We start from the raw sequence: 22,336 nt of genomic DNA, 5'->3' as shown, positions 1-22,336 counted from the left end.
GAGTGAGGTGGGGCAGGCCCGCGACGGGGTTTCCAGAATCAAGTGATGCGTTTCCATCTGGAAACTGGCCACGCAGGGGTCTCCTGGAGCTTGGCTGCTGAGTAGAGAAGCGGGGAGCCTGCAGGCACCAGCAAGCTCTGCTCCATGTGGAGCCCACCTTGGGGCCCCACAGCTCTGCCGGGAAACAGATTCCAGTCTTCTAATTCCCCAGGGGCAACCGTTGGGGTGGGCAGAGGTGAAGGTGATCATGTTTGTTGGTTAAAATCAGTCTGGCTCGATGGGCCTGGATCCCAGCAGGGAAAAGCCAGAGGAGACTTGAGAAGCAAGTGGCCTGATAGTGATGGAGGGCTACTGGGTTAGCCTCTGCCTCGGTGATGGAGGCCTACTGGGTTAGCCTCTGCCTCGGTGATGGAGGGTTACTGGGTTAACCTCTGCCTCAGTGATGGAGGCCTACTGGGTTAACCTCTGCCTCGGTGATGGAGGGCTACTGGGTTAACCTCTGCCTCAGTGATGGAGGGCTACTGGGTTAACCTCTGCCTCAGTGATGGAGGCCTACTGGGTTAACCTCTACCTCGGTGATGGAGGGCTACTGGTTAGCCTCTGCCTCAGTGACGGAGGGCTACTGGGCTAACCTCGGCCTCAGTGATGGAGGGCTACTGGTTAGCCTCGGCCTTGATGATGGAGGGCTACTGGGTTAGCCTCTGCCTCGGTGATGGAGGGCTACTGGTTAGCCTCTGCCTCGGTGACAGAGGGCTACTGGGCTGACCTCAGCCTCAGTGATGGAGGGGTACCGGTTAGCCTCGGCCTTGGTGATGGAGGGCTAATGGTTAACCTCTGCCTCAGTGGCATGTTTCTATTGAAACTCATGGTTCCTCTATACCACCTGTAGTTTCTTTGGAAGAGAAGTACCTGTCCCTTAGTAAGGACTGTGGGTGGGGATTTAGGAAGGCAGAAAAGGAGCTAATTTTCTTTTGTCCCTAGACATTCCCATAAGATAGCTATATTTAATTGTCTCGCTGTGAAAAGGAGTAACATCCTGTAATGATGAAAACTCAGCTTTCGCAAGGATCCCCAGTTGGTCACTAATGTCTCATTCAGCTTTGCCAACAAGGGGTATCTTCCTTTTGTGAGGGGTTAGGGGCAATTAAAACATTGCCACTATTTGCTTTGGGCTAGAGTTGCATTCTTAAGGCAGCTGAAAACCAAATGCAAATCCAGACATACTTTCCCATTGGCACCCATTAGAAAAGGGGAGATTTGTTCCCAAGGTGAGGAGAGTCGATTGGAAGCCAAGGATGAAATAAAACTCAGGTGACTTGCACCTCTGTTTGAGTCATGCATTTTAAGGGAAAGCTATGATTACTTTTTCTTCCTGCCCTTGTCCCCTCTTGTGCATAGTAGGGGCGTCTGGGTTGAATAGAGTAAAAAATGCTCTGGATAACGTGCGCGGGGCCAAGTTGCTCCCTCACAGCCTGCTCCCCCGGGCACTGCTGGCCCTGTGCTTGGCCCCTGCCAGATGCCCCTCCCTGCCCGAAACCCCCTCCCTGACTCTGCCTCCACTGGCAGCAGCCTCCCGGTGGTTCATGTTCACCTCCTTGTGACCTTCCTCTGTCTGTGTGATCTGGGCTCCTCAGAAAATCCAAGACCTGGAGGCCACACTGTACACAGCGCTGCAGCAGGAGCCTGGGCGGAGGGCCGGTGAGGCGCTGAGCGAGGGCCAGCGGGAGGACCTGCAGGCTGCTGTGGAAAAGGTGCGCAGGCAGATCCTCAGGCAGAGCCGCGAGTTCGACAGCCAGATCCTGCGGGAGCGCATGGAGCTGCTGCAGCAGGCCCAGCAGGTAGGCGTCAACAGCTGCTGTGCCCACAGTACCCCCGGCATCCCTGTCGTCCTGTGTGCACCTTGGCACCCTGATGGACCCCTGAGTGCCCCAGGCTCTTTCCTTGGAGAGTTGGTGGTAAAGCAAGTTTCTAAGAAGCAAGATTTCATAGATGCCCGTCATAACTCCCTGTGATGGGGCAAGACATTCTATAGAGCAAACGCTGAAACATTCGTCCAAACCAAGTGCCTTCTCCCTCGGCCCTCCTCCTCCAGCAACTGCACGCTGTTTCCAGGTCAGATGCTGGTCACGGGGAGGCATCAGCTGAACGGTTTGCTTTTTTGCTGCCTTTTGTGATGGCGGCTCATTTGAGAATTGGGCCTTCCAGCTTCCATTGAGGTCTGAAAACCTCAATGTCTTCCAAGGTTCCATGTTGCATGTGAGTTTCATGTGCTACTGAGCACACGGGGGGCTGGGGGCTTCATGACTCCTGATTGACCATGAAGGGAAAGAAGTAACAGCATGCAGAGCATTTGTTGGGCGCTCACCGTGTGTTGGGCAGTGGCTCCCTGCACTGCAGATCCCTTATCTCAGGGACCCTACGGGTGGGCACTAGGATGTCCACTTTCCAGACAAGAGAACTGAGGCTCAGGGAGGTTAACTCATGTGCCTGAAGGTCACCCAGATAGTAAGGATCTAGATTACTGGCGGGGAGGGATGTCACAGAAGGAAAAAAGAAGGGGGATGTGGTCAGAGAGAGAGAGAGAGAGAGAGAGAGAAAGAGTTTGACTTATTTTACGGAACTAGCTCACGCAACTGTAGATAAAGATCGGCAAGTTCACAATCTGCAGGGCACGCCAGAGCTCCAGGGAAGAGTTGTTGCAGTTCAAGCCAGGTTCAGGCCGCATGCCCGCCGACTCAGCAGCTCCTCGGCCGCCCTGCATGTGAGGGGGTTGCCGGGAAACCCCTGCCACTGCCAGACTGAGGTCACACCATTCCCTTAGGGTGGGAGAGAGTAGAAAATTACCGGTTGTAAAAAATAACTTACGGAGTGCTCAATGCCAAGCTCTGATCTAAACACTTGGTACAATTTTGCTTGTTAAATCCTTAGATGTGGGCGGCACCCATCTATAGATAAGGACACCAGGCCTCAGGGAGGCGGAATAACGGCCCGAGGTCACAGATCCGAGATAATCATTTTTTTTCTCTGTCTCCTTCATGGAATCCATTCTGTTTGGCTGCCTCTGTGATCATCCTGAAATCAAAAGCTCATCATGTCCCTGCTTAGAACCCGTCACTGGCTCCCCATGGCAACCCCAAAGCTGTGAGCACCTCATCGGGACATGGGCCATGCCAGACCCTCTGAGCTCTGTCCCTGACCCCCCACCTCAGTCCTCTTGGCCTCCTGCATGTACCGTTCCCTCCGCCTGGAATTCCCTTCCCCTCCTGTGCATCTGGTGAACTGTCATAGGTCCCTGCTGGGTTCCACGTCTCCTCCAGCCCACAGCTCAGTCCCTCACCCCTCACCCTCCTCACGCCTCTTTAGTTATTTATTTATTGAGATGGAGTCTCGCTGTGTCACCCAGGCTGGAGTGCAATGGCATGATCTCGGCTCACTGCAATCTCCGCCTCCCAGGTTCAAGTGATTCTCCTGTCTCAGCCTCCCCACAGGAGCACACCACCACGCCCGGATGCCCGGCTCATTTTTGTATTTTTAGTAGATACATTTCACCATGTTGGTCAGGCTGGTCTTGAACTCCTGACCTCAGGTGATCCACCTGCTTCAGCCTCCAAAAGTGCTAGGATTACAGGCTTGCGCCACTGCGCCTGGCCCCTCTTGGTTTTCTTGATGGCGTTTGCGTTCATCTGATGCCCTTTCTATTTATTTGTGTGCTGCTATTGTCTGAACCATAATTGGACTATAAGGGGAGAGACTTTGTCTTTCTTCCCAGGACTGAAACACGCCCAGGCATATGGAGCCCCGTTTACTGAGTGACTTAATGTGCCCACAGCGGTGGTTCTCAAAGCAGGGGCCCTGGACCGTCCACGTCCTCATCACCCAGGAGCTTGCTGGAGTGCACCTTTCACGCAGGCCCCACCCCAGCCAGGCTGAGTCAGAAGCTCTGTGGGCAGAGCTTGGCAATCTGCATTTAAGTAGGCTCTCTGGGTGATGCTGACACAGGCTGGAGAACCACTGCCCTACAGAATGCAAGACGGCTTCTCTGGGCCTGAATAAAGGCCTGTGGTGACTCCACTTTTAATTTCTGCTGGCTGGAATTGTCCACCCTTCCACCTCCCAGCATTGTCTCAGTGCATGAGGTCTGTATCCCATTCAGGGCGGACAAGGGGCAGCAGCCCACTGGGCAGAGTTGCCCCAGAGGAACCCACTTTGGTGGGGCCCTTGATGGGGCGGAAGCCCTGTGAGCACATGAAGAACTGGAAACGGGGGAGTTCACCAGATTCCCTTGGTGGAGAGGCTGCGTGGGATGGGAAGGAATTATCGGTAAACCACCCAGGGAATTAATTCTGCAGGTGCAGCACCAAGGAAGGTGACCAAGAGTCCCGGTTTGCCCAGGACGGAGGGGTTTCCTAGGACTCACACTAGGAAAGTCCTGGGCAAACCGGATCTGTTGGTCACCATGGTACCACGTGCTGAGTGGGATTCTAAGAGGGTAGGGTGGATGCTGGTGCAGTGGCTCCCACCAACACCTCCTCTGCCCTCCTCCCTTCCTCCCCCCAGCCCCCAGGCTGCAGCTAAATAAATCTTGGACAAGTACGTGACTTGGTGTCACATCCCAACCATGCCCTTTATTAGCTGCTCGGGGTGCCTACATGTTTTGGCCCAGTCTCGATGTTTTATTTTCAAAAGATCCCCTCATAAGAATGGGTACTGTGTAATTCTATTTCCACAAACTTCTAGAACAGGCACAATCCATTATTAGCGACAGAAGTCAGAACAGAATTCCTTTGCAGGGCTGGAATTGAGCCTGGGGACCAAGGCCTTCTGGGAGCTGGGACGCTCTCTGTCTTGCTTTGGGCGGTGGTGACACGGGCTTGTGCACATATCAGAGCTCACCAAGCTGCCCACAGTGTTTGTATGCTTTACGGCTTCTGTGCTAGACCACAATAAAAATAAATAAATAAAAACAGAGGTGTTAAACCTGGAAAATGTACTTTTTCTGACACATAGCCTGGTGTATTTCAGAGAATCCGAGAACTGGAGGACAAACTGGAGTTTCAGAAGCGGCACCTGAAAGAACTGGAGGAAAAGGTAGGTGACTGCAGCTCCCAGGTTTCTTTCCATGAAATGTTAGCGCGGAATCATTTTATTTCATAACGTCCAAAGCATAGACTCTGTCTCCAGTCCTCCTTTCTCTGCCCTTCTTCTCCCAAATCAGCACCTCATGGAAATCGGTAGCTCCTCAAAACTCCTTCCTGGTAAAGGCATTTCCTTCTCAATGGCTGTCAAAAATTTGCAGGCTGGGGCAACTCTGTATATCTTTTTCACAAAAGCCCTTCCCCAGAATCCCTCCCCTGCTGTCTCACTAGGAAAGAGGTGAAGCATGTTAGCCCGCTCAGGTCAGTGCATCCTCCTAACCACAGACACAGGTTCTCCTCCAGGGATTCATTCATTTTTAATTACCTTCTATATGCCCCAAACCAGTCGCATGTTCCTGGAAGATGCAGCCTCTCCCATCCCAGAGGACGTGAGGCTGGCCTCTCACTGGGCTTTGGGTATGTTCCACCAGCCCATTTACCATGATGCCCATTTTATGGGTGAGGAAACTGAGGCAGAGATAGATTAGGACACCTGTCCATGGTCCCACAGCTAGGAAGGGATGGCTGGGGTCTCCATGGACGTCATAGCCATCCCACCCTGCCCCTCCATATGACGTTGGTCCAGACACGCACATGAGTCTTGCTCAAGACACACACAAAGCAGCTTTATCATGGCATTGCCCTTCATCTTCTTCCACCTGATGGCTGTGACTCCTTGAGGACAGGGTCTACGTGGCGTTCATCTGATTCAAGACATTTCTTGCTGCAGGATAGGGCACCATCAAATGTTTGTGGATGAGTAAGCAAATGATTCTAGATGAGTACAGAAAAACAATAATTGCCTATTTAGTGTCACAGAGGTAAGTTCAAGTGTGGCAACAAGATGGAGGGCCGCTGAACCCATCCAGGAGGTCCGGGGACCGGCATGCCTTTGCCCGAAGGGGGGTCCCACCTGAATCTCAAAGGTCATGGTGGGCTCAGCTTGGGAAGAGGAGGCAGAAAGGGCATCTCTGGGCTTCATGTGTCTGAGGCCAGTCTTGTGAGAGAGGAAGCTGACTCATTTCAGGGAAAACCAGGGCAGAAGTCTCTGGAAGGCAGATTCTGGGGCTGTCCAAAAAAGGGATGACAGCCTTTCCAGTCCTGTAGAGAATCAAATCATGTGCCCAGAGAGATGGGACAGCTCTTAAGATTTCACCTCTGTTTCAGATGCTTCCTCTCCCTTCTCTCATGAGAGTCGGCTCCCTGCAGATGAAATCACCTTCCCATCTCTGCTGGAGGCGTAGGGCCCTGCCAGGTTGCAAGTGGACTGAGGATCTGTGCACAGGGGTGGGGGCAGGGCTTGCCTGCCAGTTCCCTGGTTACCCTCATGGGAACCCCAGTTTTAACTGATTCCTAGAGTCCCCATCTGCCAGATGCCCACCCCCACCAACTCCCCAAGGATATTTTGAGAACTCAAGGGGGTCTCAAGTATGATTGAATTTAAGAATTGCTTGAGGCATGAGCTGGCTTTGCAGAAAGATGAGCCTGGGCTCTCCTCTGGTCTTGCCCAGGTGGGCCCAGAGAGCCTGGGAAATTCACCCCTCTGCCCCAGGCCTTGGTGTTCTCATGTGCTGCTAGGAATGGTGCTCTGTCTCTGAGGGTGGATGTAGGGATGAAATTAGGTTGAGGATATGAAAGTTCGCAGCCCAGGGCCCAGGCAAGGCATGTGGACTGGCAACACCAGTTCTTCCCATCTCATAGGTAGTTCTACCACTTCTGTTGGTAAAATGGGTCACAGAGCCAGATATGATAAAAGAAAGGCTTAAAACATGCCCAAGGTCATCCTTGCTGATTAAAATGTTAAAAGTCAGGTGCAATGAGCACACACTTAAAATAACACTCACTATATCCTCAGCAGTGAGAATACCTGGGTAATGTTGGAATCCTCTTTCTGGCTCTGTTTTGACTCTTTTCTCAAAGCCAATGTTTGGGGACTGGTCTGTCTCCTTTTGCCGCAGAAGGGAGTTGTGGAGGCTGGCATGTAGAGCAGGAGGGACTGGCCAGGATGGACGCCTGATGAGGCCTGTAGGGCTAGAAACCTTCCAAGATGCCTCATGCCACCTTCATTTCCTTATAGGCATTGGGGCCTGTGACTGTGGAAACAGCTCCAGCCACCACTATCCCTGGCTCATCAGTCCCTTTGTCATTGCCTGAAACTCTTTCCTGCCACACCCCACTGGATGGTCTTAATGAATCCTTCCCTCTCCCCAGGCCTCAGTTTCCCCATGTGGAAGATGAAGGGCTGGGTGATTCCCAAGGCCCCTTCTAGCTCTGACTTCCAGTGATCCTACACCTTGTTTAGAAGTTGATGGCTGTTAGTTTGGACTTTTCCAATAAATAATATAAGGAGATATTACCTTGTTTTGGGGGGAAAAAAGACCAACTCAAGGATTATTTTCAAAAGCCCCAGCTGATGTTCAGATATGTTTCACCTAATGACTTGCAACTTCTTTTGAACAAAGCAAGTCCTGAAAAGGGTAAGAAAAGAATTCTACTTTTAAGTCGACGTGTTTAATTTTTCCTCCTGTTAAGACCATTTTTCCCTGATTTTTTTCTCTGTAAGTAAACTAATCAAATGACATGAAAGATTTTAAACAGTGACTCTCTTGGAAGAAAGAACCCTGGTAAAGTTGTTATAGGGCTGGGGTGTCTTTGACTTCCCTGGGCCACATTGGAAGAAAAATTGTCTTGGGCCACACATACATTACACTAACACTAACAATAGCTGGTGAGCTAAGAAAAAAATTGCAAAACAAAAATTCATCATGTTTTAAGGAAGTTTACATTTGTGCTGGGCCACATTCAAAGCTGCCCTGAGCGACATGGGGCCCGTGGGTAGAGGGCTGGGCAAGTGTGGTGTAGGGGAAAGGGCTCTACTGGTCTGTAAGTTGGACTGGGTGACCTTGAGTGGAATTTACCCTGATCTTTGGTGCACACATCATGCCCCCGTCTCTTGGTGGGAGCCACTGACCATGACCATTGGCTGGGCCTTCCTCTATTTATACTGGCCTGCCCACGTTCTGCATGAAGTCCACATCACAGCACCAAAAAGACCTGTCCCAGTCCAGAGTGTCAGTCTCCCCTGTCTGAGTTAGCCACATGTTTGGGGAGGGGGTCGGGATAACCCACCCTAAGGGTGGAAGGCCCCAGGATGCGTTTCCCAGGGGAGATCAGTCCCTAAGGCCTGTTTACTTCCCATTTCTCTTTCCCAACCCAACAACTCAGTGTCATAATTCTTGTAAAATGCTGTCATTGAGTTCCATACTACATATCTTACATCTGTTTTCTTTTCTTTTTCTTCTCTTTTCCTCATTTTCTTTTGGTATTATTTTATAGTTTTTGTTCCTTTTTTTGTTTTTCTCACTAGCATTCATTCTGTGGCCTTGATGACTTCAGTGAGCCAAGACCTCGGGTTGGTATCCTTTCCTTTTCGCAGATGAAAATGAGGATTTTCTAAAACGGGAGGAGTCCTCCCAGCCCCTGATGGTCCCGCTCCTTGAGAGATGAGGCACTGTGGAAGGTGGCGTTGTGCTGGACGCCTCAGCTCACGGGGCTGGGTCACCCGGGGAGACCCGCCCTGAGGAGGGGCATCAGGGAGGCTCACTGTGAAGAAGAATCTCCTCTGTGGAGTTTCATCCACAAAGGGGGACTCTGTTTTATTCTAAAGGTTCTCTCCAGTTTGGCTTCAGTCCCTGGTGCTCTCAGTTGCCGTGTGGACCAGTAAGTCCTCTGTAGAGTCCAGAGTCTTTGGCTTCCAGGTTCAAGGGCTGCAGGAGCAGGAGGTTGCTGGACAAATGGCTCAAGGGCCCAGACTGCCACTTATGTGCAAAGTGCCCAGGGTGCCCATGTAAGAAGCCATCCAGCTCCCTCTCACCCCTGTCCTGTGCTGGGTTTTGACACCTGTGCCATGCTCAGGGACCTCTGGAACAAGGCCACCTCAGCATCTGGTCCTCCTCTGACCACTGAGCCCTGTGTGTCCCCAGGACCCAGCTCCCACCCTAGACACCTGGACCCTTGCACATTCTCCCTGAGAGTGACCATTTCAGAGCCAGGGGCTGCCAGGACCCATAGACTCTAGAGTTCTGTCTTTGAATCCAGCCCAGGCTGAGGGCCCCCTGGGTTCCGGGGATACCTACAGCACCCACCAGGTAGCTACCTGGACCCCTTGGGCTGAGCTCCGAGGCCAGGGCCCTGCCTGATGTCCTCATGGGCGTCCCTGAGGCTGACCCCAGTCCATAAAGGCTTTGGTCTGGTACCTTCTGTACCCAAGTGTCTGGGACAGTGCTGGACACATGGTCAATATTCATTCGATGTTTATGGACTGAGTAAAGGAAGGATCTCAGGTCTTAGAGGACAGCTGACACTCAGTCCCATCTGATCAGAGGTGGGGGTGGCCACAGGGGGTGGGTGGGTATTAGGGGATGGGTAATCTGATCCTGCTGCTGCTGCTGCTTCTCCTGGGTTGTGGGGGAAGGTCCCTCAGGGCTCAGCTGGAGTGTTCATGACAGCAGTGGGGGGAGGGGGCAGATAAAGCCAAGGGATCCTGCAGTCATTTTAACCCTTGGTTCTTGTGTCGTTTCAAATTATGTTTTAATCTTTCAGGATAGAAAAAGAGTTTATGGAATAAACTGAGTCCCTACGGCAACCCCAACCCCACTCAAACCAAATTCAACAGCGAAACAAGCTATTCAAAGTCCAGAGACTGCAAACAGAATTTATGTATATTTGACAATAGCTTTAAGGGGAAGCCTTTGGACGCATGGCTGGGTCCTGGCCAGCCCAAGCCGTAAGGACTCTGCAGGGACGATGGGGATTTTGTCAGACTTGGAGCCACATCCATGTCCCAGCTCTGGCACCTTGAAGGCCCAAGAGGGCAGAGACCCGAATGCCAGGAAACTAAGTGCAATTACCAGAAACCAAGGGATCAGCAGCCACTGCACTGTCTGGGGACAGGCCCGAGTCCTCATCCCCACGCTAGATGCCTCCCCAGGCCACAGTGTGCGTGTCCAGCTGGACCCGGGTGGGTGCCGTCTCTGCCCTGTGTACATAAATCTCCACGAACCGTGCTGTGTTCGTCCCAGAGTTTGTCTGCCGGAGCGACTTGCAAGTGTCCTTGTAATGTGAACCCCAGTTCAAGTCCTGCTCAGCAAAACCTCTGAATCTGTTCACAGCTGGATTCAGCAGCTGGCAGCCAGAGAGAGAGGGCAGGACTCTGATGAGGGGCTGGAGCCTTGCCCATCATGGAGGAGCCGACCCCAGGGACCTCAGATTTCCGAGGGGAGGCCGAGGGCTCTGTCACTCTTGTGGGTGTGACACGGCAAAAGTCTCAGAGCATGACTGTCCCTGGGACCAGGTGGACTGAGGACTGATAGAGCAGACATGACCACCAACCAGGCCACACTTGGGCCTGTGTTGCATCTTGGTGGTAATTTGCAAGGGGGTGCCAAGGAGGAGATGCTGGAGCACCTGCAGGAACTAGGTTATTTCCATAGTGGCCCCGAGACCAGGTCCTGCTGTCACCACTGTGGGGAGGAAGTGAGCTCTTCCTGCCTTGGGAGGCCACCCCTGGATGGAGCCAGGAGAGCTGTCAGGGTGTTGGAGGCCTCCCTGGAGAGCGGATGGAGTGGGGCAGCTACAGAGAGTCAGACACCAGCTGAGGATGGTCAGCCCAGGAGGAAATTCCCCAAGTTCCTTTCCGATGATGTTCCTGTTGTTATTCTAGGCTGGGTGGGGTGGGGGCATCTCCAGAAGGAGCCACCTGCTCACAGGATGCCTCTCCCAAACTTCTGCACGGGAAGACGTTTGGAATTAGAATAGATGAAGTGAAACAGAAGACTGAATGTGACGAGGAGGCTGGCTGTGTCTGCATGGGAAAAGCCGGCTGAAGGCCAGGCTGGGTCATCCTCAGCTGGTTGCAGGTGGACGGGCTCAGGCCCTGCTCATCAGGTGGAAGGAGCGGGTCTGTGGTCTCTGGTGAGAAAGACCTTTGGACAAAAGCGAAACGACTGAAATTTAGGCGGTTGAAGAAACTCATGGGGTGAGGGCGACAGAAGAGCTAGAAGTTCTCAGAAGACCAGATCCACGGATGGAGAAGGACACGGTGCCCTGCACAGAAAGGGCCCTGCCAGCCGGGGAGGGCTGCTCACACCACATGCCAGGATCCATCTCTAAGCAGAAATGCATCAGGATGGCCCAGCATTACTCATTCTCTTTTGAAATCAAAACCCCAAAGCACCCACTAGCTCAGCCTCCGTAACTTACCAATACTTGGTGAAATATGAACAAACTGATGTCGGTGGAAAACATAGGCATCCTAGCAGCCCAGGGGGTGATGGGAGAGTGGGATCGCACAGTGAGTGAAAACAAAGGCACGCCTACTGTTTCCGGCCGGGAAGCACAGGATGCATTGCTGTGCTAACTTCTGCGGGCAGAAGTCTAGGGGCACCCATGGGTCTCTGGAATGTCGGTCCAGCACTCTTGCAGCCACTGCAGGAGTGCGGTCCTCACGCCTGACTGTCCCCATCCTTCAGTGGGTGAAGGGCAGTGTCTGTGTCTGCTGGGCTCTCCCACTGAGATCATGTGACCGAAATGGCCTTGGCTTTGAAGTCAGACCCATTGGTCCCTGCCAGCCTGGCCTCTTCCTGCTGCAGACACTGACAATGTCCTTGCCGCTCTGAGGAATGGTGGTGATAGTTCCCATGTGAGGCCTTGGGAGAGGTCTGAGCTGGAGGGTTAGACCCGCAGGCTCCCGCAGGCCACCGTGGCTGCTGGTGGGAGACATAGCATCCTCTGTTCTCACCTTGGGAGTTGTCCTCAGAGGAGTCCATACAGCCAGCCCGGGGCCAGGACCCGTTCTCTTTGGCCCTCCAGGAGGCGGTGCAGGATGAAGCATGAGGCTCACACTGGCAGGTATGGGGGTTTCCCTGCATAGAAATCCAGAGTCCCTGTTAGGTACCAGTATTTCTTGTCACAGTCCCAGCCATGGCTTCCCGGCTCCCTGCTAGGCACAGTCCTGGCTGCTAGGACCCCAGTGTTCAGGAAGCCTCAGAGCTGTGCTGTGCCCCAGTGCCCTCACCCCTCATCCGCAGCCCGGTGCACAGGTCAGGCACATCTGCCAGGGCTTTGGATGTTGTTGTCTAGTAACACGTATGTGGTTTCCAGGGCAGCAGAATTACAAAGTCTGGGGAACCCAAGGTCACTTCCTCAGGTAGAAAGGAGAAGTGTGGCTCCACACTTTAGCATAGCCCTCCCCACGGGTCAGCTGGGAGGTTCAGCGGAGAGCCAGCCCCGAATGTTCCTGGCACAGAGATGTCCGTGGTGCAAACACAGGTTTCCACTTCTCTCTCTTACACCTCAATCCTCTGTAGGCCAAAGGTGACCAGGGAGGACCTGGGGCAGAGAAGTCAAGGAGTCAGACTGCGTTCTGTCACCGCCACTCTGGCCGCCTCCTGCCGGCTGAGGAGCCAAGGCCGGGGCTGAGGCCGGGAGACCAGTTACGCAGGGACAAGCCGGGCTGATTTGTCCAGGACGGCGGGGGATTCTGGGAACACAGGACTTCCTGTTTTAAAATGGAGGAGGTCCTGGGCAAACTGGGAGGTCATTACCCCATGGGTGTGAGGCTTTTCTCACCGAACCCCACTTCCCTTCCGGGTCTGCAGCTGGCCGCAGGTGTTTTGGTTGAAGCGCAGTGCCTGCGCTGAGCAACTTAGGTGAAATGGGCTTTGTATTTCACACGGATGCCCTGAGAGCCAGCTCACGCTCAAGGGTGTCAAATCCTACACAGCCTGCCCCCAGCTCGGTGCTGGGCCCTGAGGGGAGGGGAGGAATACAAACGCGTGGGTGGGCAGGCCTCTCCCCCAGTCAGGGGCAAGGCTCACCCTGGCTGGTTGCATGCCCCGCTTTAGCTCCGGCTTCCCCATCCTTCCCAAGCAAATTCAACATCTGCTCCCATCCGCTGCTCCTCTATCCGCCGCGGGAGCGTCCAGGACTGTGGCCCCCGCGTCTTCCTCGCCTGCCGTAACCAGTAGCAATCCTGCCTGACACTCCCAGGACAAACAGTGGCCAGTTTGACCTTTGGTTATTTTCTTACATTTAAACAGGGTTTTCCAGGGCTCTGCCAAATTGGGTGGGAAATGGCAAACATGCCGTTGTGGGGTCCTCTTCCCTCCTGCCCCGCCTGGTTGTCTGGACTCCTAGGGCCTTCTGTAGGGACTCTTGGGGCCTTCTGTAGGGCCCTTCTCTACGCCCCAGATTCCGGCTCTGAAGTAGGGTGGAGTCCAGGTCTTCACACGGCCAGACCTCCTTATTTCCCTCCCAGCTTCCCCCCAACTCTCAGGGGCTGTTGTTCCAGTAGAAACGAGAACTCTTGATTTCTTCCATAGCCTGTGTTCTCCCTGTTACCACCCTCAGTCTCAGGGAACCTCCCCAAGGATCCCAAGGGGTCAGAACCCCATCCTTACATCTGCACATCAATCTGTCCCCTTCTCCTGCCCAGGCCCTGTCACTTCTGAGGGGCCTGCAGGCTCAGATCTCCACCCCAGGCTACCACAGAGGTTGGTAAACCATAGGCAGGCCACGATTTTCTCTGTTTGACCTTCTTCTTCCCCCAAGAGCCTCCGTCACTTACCTAAAAGACCTGAGAACACTTCCCTGGAGAGGCCCTGCCTGCTTCACTGTCCTTAGGCGAGAAGGAAGGACGTGCCCTCCCTCAGGGCTGCTCCCGAGGAAGGGCTGGAACATCTCCTCCTCCTTGGTGGGCCTGGGGTAATTTTTCAGTCTCTCGCTGCTGCCTTCAGCTGTCACTCAATCCTCCTGCTCTGCATTGGCTCCTCCTGGCTGATGTTCCTCGGGGCTCATGGTGCAGTCAGTGCAGATACAGGACCGACCACCACCCCCCGCCACCTCCCCAGAGCTCAGTTAGTCATCGCCACAGCGGGGAGCGGGGACTGCTGCCAGTTTCACCTTGCAGGGGCCAAGTCACTTGCCTAGGATCATGTGGCAAGCAGGCTTGAAAGCTGGACACGGCTGGACGGTGTTGCGTCTGGCCCCCACCCAGCAGACAGCATGCTGTATTTAGTGTGCCGGGTGCTCTGCTGAGGGCTTTGCAGGGATTGACTCATTTATTCTTCAACAGCTCTTCACTTAGCCACGATTTTTACCCTCCTTTTTTTTTTGAGAAGTTAAGTAATTTGTCCAAATCACATCTGAGAAGCGATGGAGACAGGCCTGGAACCTAGGCAGCCTGGTCTCAGCGCCTGGGATCTGAGTGGCTCCACTGCACCCCCGCCCCCCGCCTCTGACCGCCCCAGGTCCACTGAAACCGCTTGTGGCCACCAAGACATTGGCCACTTTTGGGAAAATATGATTAAAGACAAAAGCTTCTCCCAGCGCAGAAAACCTCATCACAAAAGAACAGAAAAAGTTTTATTATTGAATAAGCATTAAACCAAGATATGAGATGCATTACAGGCAACCCACGGAGAGATTGCAAAGACAGAAAGAAGTGTCACCCTTTTGATAGCCAGGCAGGCACAATCCACACACACATCCTCTCACCCTCATCCCTACGGAAAAGGACTTAATAGCGTCATTGTTTCACGTGGTTCATCCTAAACTCACCTGGCAACTAGGGGAACCCTCTGTGTTCATTGTTTGATACAAAGGGGAAAAAAAACGTCTCCTGCACCTGGGTTCCACCCTTCTGTTACTTCCTGTGACAGGTTTTGCATCTTGGAGCCAGGCGCCTGGCCAATTAGGCTCCTTCTTCCCACTGAACACTAGGGGCGCTGTTTTCCTTGGAATTTACATCCCAAAGAGGCGGTGCCCAGGTCCTTCAGGAAAACATTCCTGGGTCATAAAACTGGCAAAAGGCTTATTTCACTTTAAAAAGGATTTACACATATTTCAAAGAGACAAAGAAAGAACTTACAAATTTTCTAAAGTAAATGCTCTAAGAAAAGGGAGGGGGGACATTTCTTATTTTTAACAGGGAGACGGAAGCCTCTTATTTTCTGTTTGTCTTGGTCCTGACGCCTCTTTGCACCAGGCCTGGCCGGCGGTGCTGCCTCCTCCTACAGGTTCAGCTGCCTCCATCTTGCTCCTGCAAACCCGGAGTGCTCGATCCTCAAAATGACATTTGACCAGGCACCTCCCTTCTCCCAGGGGCCCACAGAAACGCCAGAGTCCTTGAGTGCCTGTAAGAGGATGGCACCCAGCCTCCTCTGTCCTCACTCCCCACTTCCTCCTTCTGTGTGTCCACTGGGCCAGCTCAGTCTGGTCCTCCCGTTCCCTTCACCTGTCCTGCCTCTCTGTGGGGGGCAGTGGCCTGAGGATCCTCCCCACCTGGGGGAGTCCCATCCCCACCTCTCTCTGCTGTAATGCACCATTCCTCCTATGATCTCTTCAGCCTGGGGCTCCCTCCCCCTCCTCTGGGTGCCCAAAGGACGCATTTGCACCTGCTTTGGGGTCTTGTTGCTCACCTATTACCGTATCTCCTGTGTCAGAATGTACACTCTCTAGTTTGGGAGTCAGATCCATATTTGAATCCTGACTCTGCTACCTCCCATCCCACCTGTGAGGCCCAGATAAGCTCCTTCACCTTGCAGAGCCTCCATCGGACCCTCTGTATAATGGTCATGTTAACGCCTACCTCATAGGGTCACCGGGAGAGTTGGACTGGGTAAGGCAAGAGAGGCCCCCGCCCCTGGTGCAGACGGCACCCAGGGCAGCATAAATTTCCCATCCTCTTCCCCTAGCAAACTCTAGGTCCTTGAAAAGTATGTGCTGTACTCAGAGAGGAGGTGTGGAAATTTATTCATTATGTGGTGAAAAGATGAGCTTCATTGACTACTGGGCGTCTCCAACATCTGATGGCCTTACCTGGAGATCTTATTTTTCCTCTCTGTGTTTATCACTAGGCATTTCATCTCATGTGATTTGTCTGCAACTTTTTCTTGCTTCGCGTGAGTTCTGGCATGCTGACTTGTAAAATGAGAGGCTTTCATTCATATTGTATGATGCTTGTGCAGATGAAACCCAAGTCACCCACTCATGAATAATCCACCTGTTCTTGCCCTTCTCAAAGGATATTCTCCTGAACAATCTGAAGTCACAACCACCACCTTGAAATCTCCAGGGAGTCAATGTTGCAAACTCACTTAATTTTATTATTAAGTCTTGCCCCCATGAAATATTTTCGAGATGGATCCAACAGCTAAGGGACGGACTGAGAAGAGTTTCAGCTATGTCATCAGAGCCCCCAGCAGTGAGGGGTTCGACATAATGAACGTTGATGTGAAGATTGACACATCCTGGATATTCCAGGACATGGAAGATAGTGCTGAGGAGCAGGCATGTCTTCAGGAAGAGGCAGCTGGTCACCCAGACGTGGATACGGGGGCCCTCAGGAGGCAGCTGGAGTCCCCCCAGCAGAAGCTGTCAGCAGCGGTGGACAAGTATGTGACACCAGAGTCCGGGCTGAGAAGCAGGTAGCGATGCCATTTTGATCTCTCTGTGTGTATTTCACAAACCCCAGGGCCATCAGAGTGTGTCACCATGGTGTGTTGAATCACACCACGAAGTTGGGGAAACCGCCTCTCCACAGGCACGTAACCTGCCCACGCAGTCACTTGCCTTCTGCTTCTCCCGCCCTCCTCCTTTGGCTCTGTACCTGCAGGCGAGGCTGCCTGGGCTCCTCTGCTCAAAAACTTCCATGGAGGTGCAGCCAACGGGAGGCCCTGAAATGGAGGGAGGCGGGGAGAAGCCAGGTCCTTTCCCTCTCTTCTGCTCTGGGTGACTGTTCCATGAAAGGGTCATATGTACAAAGTGACCCAGAAGGACAGAAGAAACGGAGAAACCAAAGCAAGAGGCAGACAAATCCAGTTGGTCGGTTTGGGGTGATTTTTTTCGGGGAACTTGCAGACAGAAGCATGATTTTAGGCAGCTGCCAGACAAATAGATGTCCATGCAGCAAACCTTCTACCCCCAACCCAGGGCTTATATCCTGGGGAAAAAGCATGTGTGCTCTGGAAGGCTTGCGTAGGTGGCTACGGGAATCACAGCCTATGGTTTCTGCAACAACAGGGGTTGTTTTGGTGGAAACTCACAATGAATAGGTGTTTCTACGTAAAGAGAACTACATCAAGTCCACATCTTGGAGGCATTCGTGGACTCAGGGTTAGTCAAGAGTCACGTGCTGGATTAGCATTTAAAATAAAGTTGCTCTTGTTCCCACAGTGACATCTCCCACTGTGGCTGTAACTCAGACGTGCTCTCAGCTTCCTCTGTGGTCCCAGCTCCCACTAGGTGGCCTGGCTGCTCTGCCCTGCCCTGGTAACATCATCTCTTCCTTGTGTGACCGTCCAGCCCCCGGGGCAGAGGTGGCTTCCGGCAGTTGCTGATCCAGGCTGCTTGTCATCTCTGTCTGGCCTTTGGACTCTGCTGTCATCTTTGAAATAGGTTCTCTGCATTCGTTTCTCTCTGTAGAACTTCCTGGTGTGGGCTCTGTTTGCCTGATGGAGTTGACCTCGTCTCAAAGTGGGGCATTTGAATCCAGGTCTTTCTCTAAAGCCCATCCTGTTTCCTGATGATGTCTTGACACCCAGACTGGCAGAACGAGGTTAGGCCTTGCATGTAGATCAGAGACACCCAGCATGGAAGCACAGTGCAGTGGTGGCGGGGATTGATTCTGACAGGCTACTCATATCCCTGCAGCCAGTGCCTTGGATTTTTGTAGGACTTCCCCATTTTCTTGTACTTGCCTTTGTTTCAGTAAAGGCAGGCCATTGAATGTGGATGCACATATGATTCACTTTTCTTCCCTTTGGTGAAATTTTATGCATGAAGAAATTCACAAATCAGAGAAATTCTTCTGTTACTCTATGTGATTGCCCATTCTTTCATTCATTCAGCAACACACTTACCCTCCAAGAGTCATATACTAAGTTATGTTAGTTTGCCTGGGTTGCCATGACAAAGCACAGTAAGGCCTCACTGAATTTTGTCCATAGGTTCTTGGAAACTGTGACTAAGTGAAGCAACATACAACAAAACCAATTTGTTTTTGTTTATTATTTTGCTTTGGTTTGAGATAAAATCTTACTCTGTCACCCAGGCCGGAATGCAATGGCATAATCTTGGCTCACTACAACCTCCACCTCCTGGGTTTAAGTGATTCTCCTGCCTCAGCCTCCCGAGTAGCTGGGACTACAGGCGCCCATCACCATGCCAGGCTAATTTTTGTATTTTTAGTAGAGACAGGGTTTCACCATGTTGGCCAGGCTGATTTCGAACTCCTGACCTCAAGGGATCTGCCTGCCTCGGCCTCCCAAAGTGTTGGGATTATAGACATGAGCCACCACGCCCCGCCACAAAAGTAATTTGACCATAGGCTAATTGATACAAATAAGAGTTAAGTTCCTACAGCATATTTCAGGTCACAAAAACATCACCAAACTTTCAAATAAAGACCCCAACCACTTCTAATGTTAAACATTGAAATCAATGTGAAAGACTCAAACAAATTTAAATTTAAGAAAGACTCAAAAAAACACAAGTAAGATGATTATTTAACCAGTTGTTCCAGTTACAGGTGGCTGGGGCCTCTCCCGGCAGCTCAGGGTGCAAGGCCTGGACAGGACACTCACACCCACACGCACAATCACGCAGGCTGGGACTGTGTCGACAGGCCAGCTCACCTAATGTGCAGTTTGGGGCTGTGGGAGGAAACCAGGGTACCCCAAGAAAGCCCATGCAGACATAGGGACAATGGGCCAACTCCACATAGACAGTGGCCCAGGCTGGGAATCTTTTTTTTTTTTTTATCATCAGCATTATAATGAAATGACATTATTTGCAGACCTGGGTGACTTAACAAAAATTTATTTTCTCACATTTCTGGAGCCCAAAAGCCCAAGCTCGAGGGGTCAGCAGGGTTGGTTTCTCCTGAGGCCTCACTCCGCGGCTTGTGGACTCCACCTTCTCCCTGTGTTGTCATATGGGCACCCCTCTGTGTGTGTCTGTGTCCTCATCTCCTCCTCCTATAAGGACCCCAGTCGGGTTGAATCTGGGCCCATGCTCATGACTTTCTTTCAACTTAATTGCCTCTTTCTAAAGGCTTATCTCCAAATATAATCACATTCTAAGGAACTTGGGGGTTAGGCCTTCAACACAGGAACTCTGCAGGGATGCATTGAGCCCATATCAGAAGTCCTGGGTGCTGAGAGCTGGGAAAGGCAGGGCCCTGGCCCAAGAGACTAGCAGCGTAGGCCCATACAGGGTTGTACATTCAAATCTTCTAGAAAGGTTGGTGGTGGAAACCAGAAGATCAATGGACCCCAGGAAGACAGGCAGGGAACCCCAGCCAAAGGAGACCCCTCTGTGGGAGGGGGAGACAGAGTGCCCATGAGCCGTGGGGAGGAGGGGCCTCTGACCGGGCCTGTGGGGGAATGAGGGCTCATCCTCTGTTCTCTTTAAAGATGAGGTACACCATCTTGCAGGAGAGGGGCCAGGGGAGGAGAAAAGGGAGCTGGCACAGGGCTAAGCCCTCCCATACTTGCCCCTCCCATACTTGCCCCATCTTGGCTCTCTTGGACCCTGTGATGCATAGAGTGACATCAGCGCCTTTGACAGACGAGTGAACTGAGGCTGAGGGATGAAATACTAAGTGATTCAGCGCTGCCGAAAGCTGAGGCCAGGGTCTGAAAGCACGATTCTGAGCACGGATTTCAGGCAAATGTCACAATGTGTTTGGGTCTAGTGGGGAAAAGCCAGGTAGTATGTCTTGGATTCGCTTTAAATAAAGAGTTGAAGCACAAAAGTATTTCTTCTCAAAATAATATAACAGCTTTGTTAGAAATGTGAAGAAAATCCCACTCCCATCTTCATAACACTATCATGTTGCATATTTATTCCTCATCTACATACAGTAAAATTAATAACAGCTAAGCACTTACCGAGTACTTGTTCAGTACCAAGCCACTGTTCACAGGCTTGACAAGTATTAACATAATCCTGAAAACGATACTAGGCCAGCATGGTGCTTGTAATCCCAGCACTTTGGCAGGCCGAGGTGGGCAGATCACCTGAGGTCAGGAGTTCAAGACCAGCCTGACCAACATGGAGAAACCCTGTCTCTACTAAAAATACAAAATTAGCCAGGTGTGGTGGTACATGCCTGTAATCCCAGCTACTCGGGAGGCTGAGGCAGAAGAATCATTTGAACCCGGGAAGTGGAGGTTGCGGTGAGCCAAGATCGTGCCATTGTACTCCAGCCTGGGCAACAAGAGCGAAACTCCATCTCAAAAAAACAAAACAAACAAACAAAAAAACTAAAAAGACAGTAAAAGTATCATCCACATTTGTCATTGGTTTAATCGGGAAACAGTGATACTTCACTGTCAATGTCGTATTTGTGAGTGTATTAGCTTCCCACAGTTGCTGTGACATGTCATCACAGCTTGGTGGCCAGAAGTGGGAATCAGTCTTCCTGAGCTAGTCGAGCTGTGGGTGGAGCCAAGCCCTCTCCGAGGCTGGAGGGGAAATCCAGTTCCTGGTCTTGTCTAGGTCTAGAGCTGCATTCCTGGGCTCCTGGCCCTGCCTCCATCTTTGGAGCCAGCTGCATGCAATCCTGCATTGGTGGCCACACTGCCATCCCTAGACTCAACCCTCTCTGTCTCCCTCTCTCAAGGATACTTGTGATTGGTCTTAGAGACCAGCCGGCGAATCCGAGTCCATATCCCCATCTCACCATCTTTGACTTAATCCTATCTGCAGTCTCTCTTGCATTTTAAGGTAACATTCATAGGTTCCAGGGATTAGGGCCTGGATAAACTTGGGGCCAAAATTTGCCCTGCCGAAGTAAAATTTGTCATTTTCTGCTTCGTTTAAGATTAGGAATCATATCAGAATTAACTATTGTTCTCATAGTTATTGTTACAGACTGGTCTCAGAACTAGAAAGAAAGGCTTTTGTTTCTCCTAGCAAATCTCCCCATATCATATAACGCATCAGAAAGCACTCAGCCTGACTGGCTAACTGGAGCTGCTCCTGTGGTCCAGTTTGGAAGGAGCTTGATTATGATCCTCACGAGAAAGCACGCTCTGATCTGCCACCCTTGAGACCTTTCCTCAGGGCATGAGAACTGGAATAGGAGAGGGACTCTTGGCCTTATCATTAATAATAATGCATCATGTAATTTAATCTTCATGAAAACCTACTGAACAAGGTTAATGACCTCTATAGATAAAGTTACGGAGGGTCATAGTGCTGAACTAGCCCTGCTAAGGCCCCATGGCTGGTGAATTGCAGAGCCGGCAGGCAAAGCTAGTTCTTCACCCAGGGCAGCAGTATCTGTCCTGGATGTGCAGGTGTCCAGCAGGGACTTGGGGAGGAGTGAGGATATGCAGAGCTTAGGCACGGAGGCTATGAATGCACCTTCATGTGTATCATGGTTTCTATTATAGAGGCAAGACTGACACATTAAGGGGACTTGGAAACTAGGCACAATGGGAGACAGGCCAGTCTTTTCAGTGCCTTCTCTCCCCATGGGTCCAGGAGCCCGGGCTTTCTTTCTGGACTTTCTGCCCCCACCCTGCTTGTGTCTTCCTCCCACAGAGCTGCAATCAGGGTTCACATCCAGTCTGAGTTCACGTCTGCTTGTGACATAGCTCCAGTATGTTTGTAAGACCATGTGACTTAGCCTTCCTGTGACTTAGCCATTCCTAATAGACAGTTAAGCCACTTCCAGCTTCTCATCTGGAAGAGTAAGTGATGCAGAGATTAATTTTTTTCAGTTGTAGAAATCTTTTTCTGAATTTCAATCATTCCTTAGGTTTATAAGAACGTAGCTAAAATGGGAGACAGCAGAGCAGAGTCTCAAGTCCAGAAGTAAGACCAACTAGATTCTATAATGCTGTGTGACTTTGGGCACAAGTCTGCCCCCTCTGATCCTATTTCCTCATGTGTGAAGTAGGGGTAGCAGAACCCACCTGTAGCTGATAATGTGAGGATTCATTGAAACCACCAAGTTAAAGCTCTTAGCCTAAATGGCTCAAGCTCAGGCACTCTTAATTGGCATTACCTGAATCTGCAATTACTGGCTTTGGTGTGAGGACATTGAAGATTTCTGATGCATGGTACCTAATTGTTCAAATAACGTCTTTGAAGTAATGTAGATAATCTTTAGAACTATATGCATGAATATT

The 22,336-nt window shown here is 51.6% G+C and overlaps 2 protein-coding genes across 3 annotated transcripts in view; both read left to right on the top strand.

Annotated features, from left to right (window-relative positions):
• Nucleotides 1–9,834, top strand: part of JAKMIP1 (janus kinase and microtubule interacting protein 1) — a 173,651-nt gene extending 163,817 nt beyond the window's left edge. The window contains exons 19-22 of the mRNA XM_008017951.3: nt 1,635–1,838; nt 5,023–5,088; nt 8,472–8,547; nt 9,738–9,834. Coding sequence (XP_008016142.1) covers nt 1,635–1,838; nt 5,023–5,088; nt 8,472–8,522 — 321 coding nt within the window. The 3' untranslated portion in view covers nt 8,523–8,547; nt 9,738–9,834. The remainder of the gene's footprint in view (nt 1–1,634; nt 1,839–5,022; nt 5,089–8,471; nt 8,548–9,737) is intronic.
• A 1,888-nt stretch (nt 9,835–11,722) lies between these two features.
• Nucleotides 11,723–22,336, top strand: part of C27H4orf50 (chromosome 27 C4orf50 homolog) — a 125,248-nt gene continuing 114,634 nt past the window's right edge. Inside the window, exons 1-2 of one of the 2 annotated variants that reach the window (XM_038008724.2) lie at nt 11,723–12,044; nt 16,219–16,588. In XM_038008724.2, the coding sequence (XP_037864652.2) occupies nt 16,335–16,588 (254 nt within the window). In that variant the 5' untranslated portion in view covers nt 11,723–12,044; nt 16,219–16,334. Of the gene's footprint in view, nt 12,045–16,218; nt 16,622–22,336 lie in introns of both variants that reach the window. The other variant, XM_008017955.3, reaches the window with a different exon arrangement.

Source organism: Chlorocebus sabaeus, chromosome 27, assembly GCF_047675955.1.
Source record: "Chlorocebus sabaeus isolate Y175 chromosome 27, mChlSab1.0.hap1, whole genome shotgun sequence".
Classification (NCBI taxonomy): Eukaryota; Metazoa; Chordata; class Mammalia; order Primates; family Cercopithecidae; genus Chlorocebus; species Chlorocebus sabaeus.
The sequence above is the reverse complement of the archived record's forward strand: the minus strand, read 5'-3'. Positions and strand labels throughout refer to the sequence as shown.